Genomic DNA, 3,735 nt, shown 5'->3' on the forward strand with positions numbered 1-3,735 from the left:
AGTGCATACTTAAAGAAAAATGCACCTGCTTAATTCTGTCCTTTTTGTGAAAAACAACACAGTAGAAATAATATATGTTTATCACTGAAGGGCAAGTTGGACGTGAATGGTCTCTGAAAGCGTGTTATTGAAAGCATGACATGTATAAAGACAAGACTCCTATAGAATCCGCTATTTGTAATGTTCTTTCACTTTCTCGTCTTAACATTTGGACAAAATAAACAGGGAAAACAACTTTCCAGAGGCTATCCAAGTCCAACTTGCCCTTCATTGATAAACATATTTTGTTTCTGCAATGATGTTTTTCACTAAGAGCACGGAATGAATAAGGTGTATTTTTTTAACATATATGCATTTTTAAAAAGAATTGTTCTCAATTAATATTATTCCAAGTACTTTTTTATCAAGTGATACTTTCTATCTGTTAATCAATGAAAAATTTATGAACTGTAAAAGTTTTAACTATATCCCTCACAAAGTTTTGGGGCTATCGTAAAAAAACATTTTTGGACATGCTGACCTTTGACGAAACCTTAATTTCATAGCACTGGCTTAATATTTTTTAATCATAATTTACAATATTATATTAATGTTCTATTAGAAATAGTTGAGGACAGTATTCTTGTTAATTTTAGCCCTCCTGCTGAAACACATGACATTTCCGTCATTATTTCCCGAAATTCTCCGTTTCCTTCCTACAAGAATTTGTCTTGTTACAGAAGGATCGCACTAAGTGGTGAGTTTTAGAGGTGAAAAAAACTCAGTTTTTTTTTTAAACAAATTTAGACATGCTTTCTACTAGATATACTCTTTGTATTTTTGTCTAAATCAAAAGATCAAAAGAAACGGATTTATTTACGTTTGCATAAGTATTTTTTGTATTCATTATCATTTATCACAGATTTATCTTTTTTCTGTGTAAATTTACACTTAAGACATGGCTTTACATTAAGGGAAAAGGCATGTGGGACGCTTCGTTTTAATTTTTCACTTTCATAGTATACAATAGACAATATAGCTTAACTACAGTTGTATCATATACGGCTATTTTGCTTTACATGTGTAGCAGTGGTACATGTATAGTACACTGTATTTATAAAATACATAGCTTAGCTGTGTTATGTCTATGCCTTTCAAGACCTGATAACATTTTATTTTCAATTTTTCTGCTTGTCAAGAATATGTTGTTGAATACTTGTTGGAAAAAGTTTGAAACTGAAAACGATTCTTTGCACCCCCCCCCCTCCAAAAAAATGAAATTTGCTTCCAGCGGGTCTGTAAAATATATTTTTATCTTACATGTATCAGTCTACCTGATCTTGCTACTAGAATCCATTGTCTCTCACCATTACTTGAATTCTTGATTTTCTGTCATACTTATAGATTCTTTTTTTAAATAAGCATTTTAAAAATTAAAATTATTAGCATTTTGTACGATTTCATCCTATTTCTTGTCTTCATGGAATTCTAAAGAATCGTAACAGGTAATAAACAAACCAATAACAAAAACTCCTCGTAAATTCCGTCTTCCTATTTTAGAAAATGAAAGAACATAATATCAATTTCCGTTGAGATACATGGGGCCGCTATCATTAAAACACCGATCAGGTACATATTCTTTCAAAATTTTTGTCCAGCTAAAACGCAACATATTCATGTACAGAATAACAATACTGAACCCACAGAAGAATCTAATATGCAAATGTATCAATATTTGTCCGTAAAATCTGTAATTGTATAACATCGCATAAAATTAACGCTTGTATTAAAACATTTATAAAAATACATTTATTTTTTTACAATTTATTTCGGATTAAAAAAAACTATTTCTTTTTATTCTCTATCCTTTGTGATATAACTTGGAATTTTGCTATTTTAAATTGATTTTTTCAATAATTTCATCTGCCTCCAGCTTCAGCATTATTTATTCATCATGTCATCATCTTGGTCTACATGGGTCGAGCGCTTCATGGCAGATAAAACTAACATGGAGAAATGTGGAATCTATGGAAAAACAAACGGAGAACCTTGGGCCGTATCGGAAGGAATGGCGGCAACTCCCGAGGAGGTCCAACATATCAGTTCCAACTATGACGACAACGACATATTTTTCACCGAGGGATGTCGAATCGAGGGAAAGAAATTCAATTTCCTGAGAAAAGTGGAAGAAGTCCTGGTTTTCAAGAAGAGTAAGGAGGACCAAAACGAGGCTACCGGAAGTGAAAAAGCAGACATGCCATTTTTACTGGCGATGAATACCATTCAAGCGTGTCTGATAGGAATCTCAAAGGGAGACGAGGAGAGCAAGTTTAAGGCGATACGGTTGATGGAAACTATTGCCGAGGAACTGAAAAAGACAAAGTATTAAAGAAAATCAAATCAATACTTAACAGTTTAATTCCTTCCACTGTTTAGCGTATCATTTAAACTTTCAAAAAAATATTTAATTTTTTTTTCTCTTTTATGTACATCATGTGACATACACGAACATGATAAAACGTTAAATAATACATGTGTATCTTCTTATTTTTTCATTTCCTATTCATTCTTTATTTAAGACTTGCTCTTCAACTTAATTGTTTATCATTATTGGATAAATTTCTCATACACTTTCATGAACATACCAATAAAATTAAGTGTGACGTTCTATATACTTATATGATATTATATGTTTTATACATATACAAGGTTAGCTTATATAAATATAAACTATAGAAAAGGGTTATACGCTTTTATATGCTCATTCTGGCTTTTTTTACTTTAATGCAAGGCGAGTTTCTATGAATATAAACTAGAGAAAAAGGTTATACTCTTTAATATACTTATTTGATTTATACAAGGCTAACTTGTATAATAAAAAGATGAACTAGAGAAAAGGGTTATACTCTTTCATATACTCATATGTTTTACACTTTTATACAAAGCTAGCTTATTCAATTCATTTTTTAAAATATTAATTGTTTTATATTTATAGCATTGTAAATAAATATTAAGTATCTAAGTCATTCAAAATAGCGTGGAGGAGTTTTATTTAATGAACAACGTTGATATCATTTAAAAACTCTCATCTGAGCAATGTTTTGTGATCGTTGTTTTCGATAAAGAGTAAATATAGCAAATCTTTAGTTGCATTTATAACGACTCCCTCCCCCAAGAAAAATAGTGATGCACAGTCATAATAAATGAATATGTTGGCATATTTCTGTCCCCTATATGCATGATATCAACATGCAAGAAAATTATATCAACATTCAAAATGATTATGTTGATATGCAAGATAATTATGTTGCATCTTGAGATAATAAATCTTACATGTAGGGGACAGAAATATGTCACCATAAATGAAAGATCAAAAAGCACATATACAGTGTATCAAGTTTGAATCCTTAGTAAAGTATGGTTGTACATTTTTGCAAAATAAATCATGTTAACATGAAAAGAAATTATGTAAACATCTGACTTATTTATGTCTACATGCAAAATAATTATATTAACATTAAAGTAACCATTCTCCTAAGAGAATGTGATTTCAATGTTGATAAATGTTTGTTTACGTTATTTCACAACATCACACAAGCAATATGCAGCAGTATTATGTTCATATGCGACTTATTTCTCTTCAAATGCAAGATAAGTGTGTTAACTTGAATTTATCCGCCATATTTACTGACCTTGATAGATTTTATTTTGGGACAGCCAATAAGAATTTAGAATCTATAGGAGCGGATCTTTTAG

General features: G+C 30.4%; 1 protein-coding gene across 1 annotated transcript; it reads left to right on the top strand.

The window, feature by feature from the left end:
* Positions 1 to 1,933: 1,933 nt before the first annotated feature.
* On the top strand, positions 1,934 to 2,368 carry LOC134274380 (profilin-1-like). The gene has a single exon (XM_062756662.1). The coding sequence runs from the start codon at positions 1,934 to 1,936 to the stop codon at positions 2,366 to 2,368; it is 435 nt and encodes a 144-aa protein (XP_062612646.1).
* Positions 2,369 to 3,735: the final 1,367 nt, after the last annotated feature.

The sequence above is a fragment of the Saccostrea cucullata genome, unplaced genomic scaffold (genome assembly GCF_032062105.1).
Source record: "Saccostrea cucullata isolate Sc308-1 unplaced genomic scaffold, CSIRO_AGI_Scuc_v1 ctg343, whole genome shotgun sequence".
Taxonomy (NCBI): Eukaryota; Metazoa; Mollusca; class Bivalvia; order Ostreida; family Ostreidae; genus Saccostrea; species Saccostrea cuccullata.

Coding starts and splice junctions, on each gene's coding strand:
- LOC134274380 (XM_062756662.1), top strand. CDS start 1,934: ATGTCATCATCTTGGTCTACATGGGTCGAGCGCTTCATGGCAGATAAA.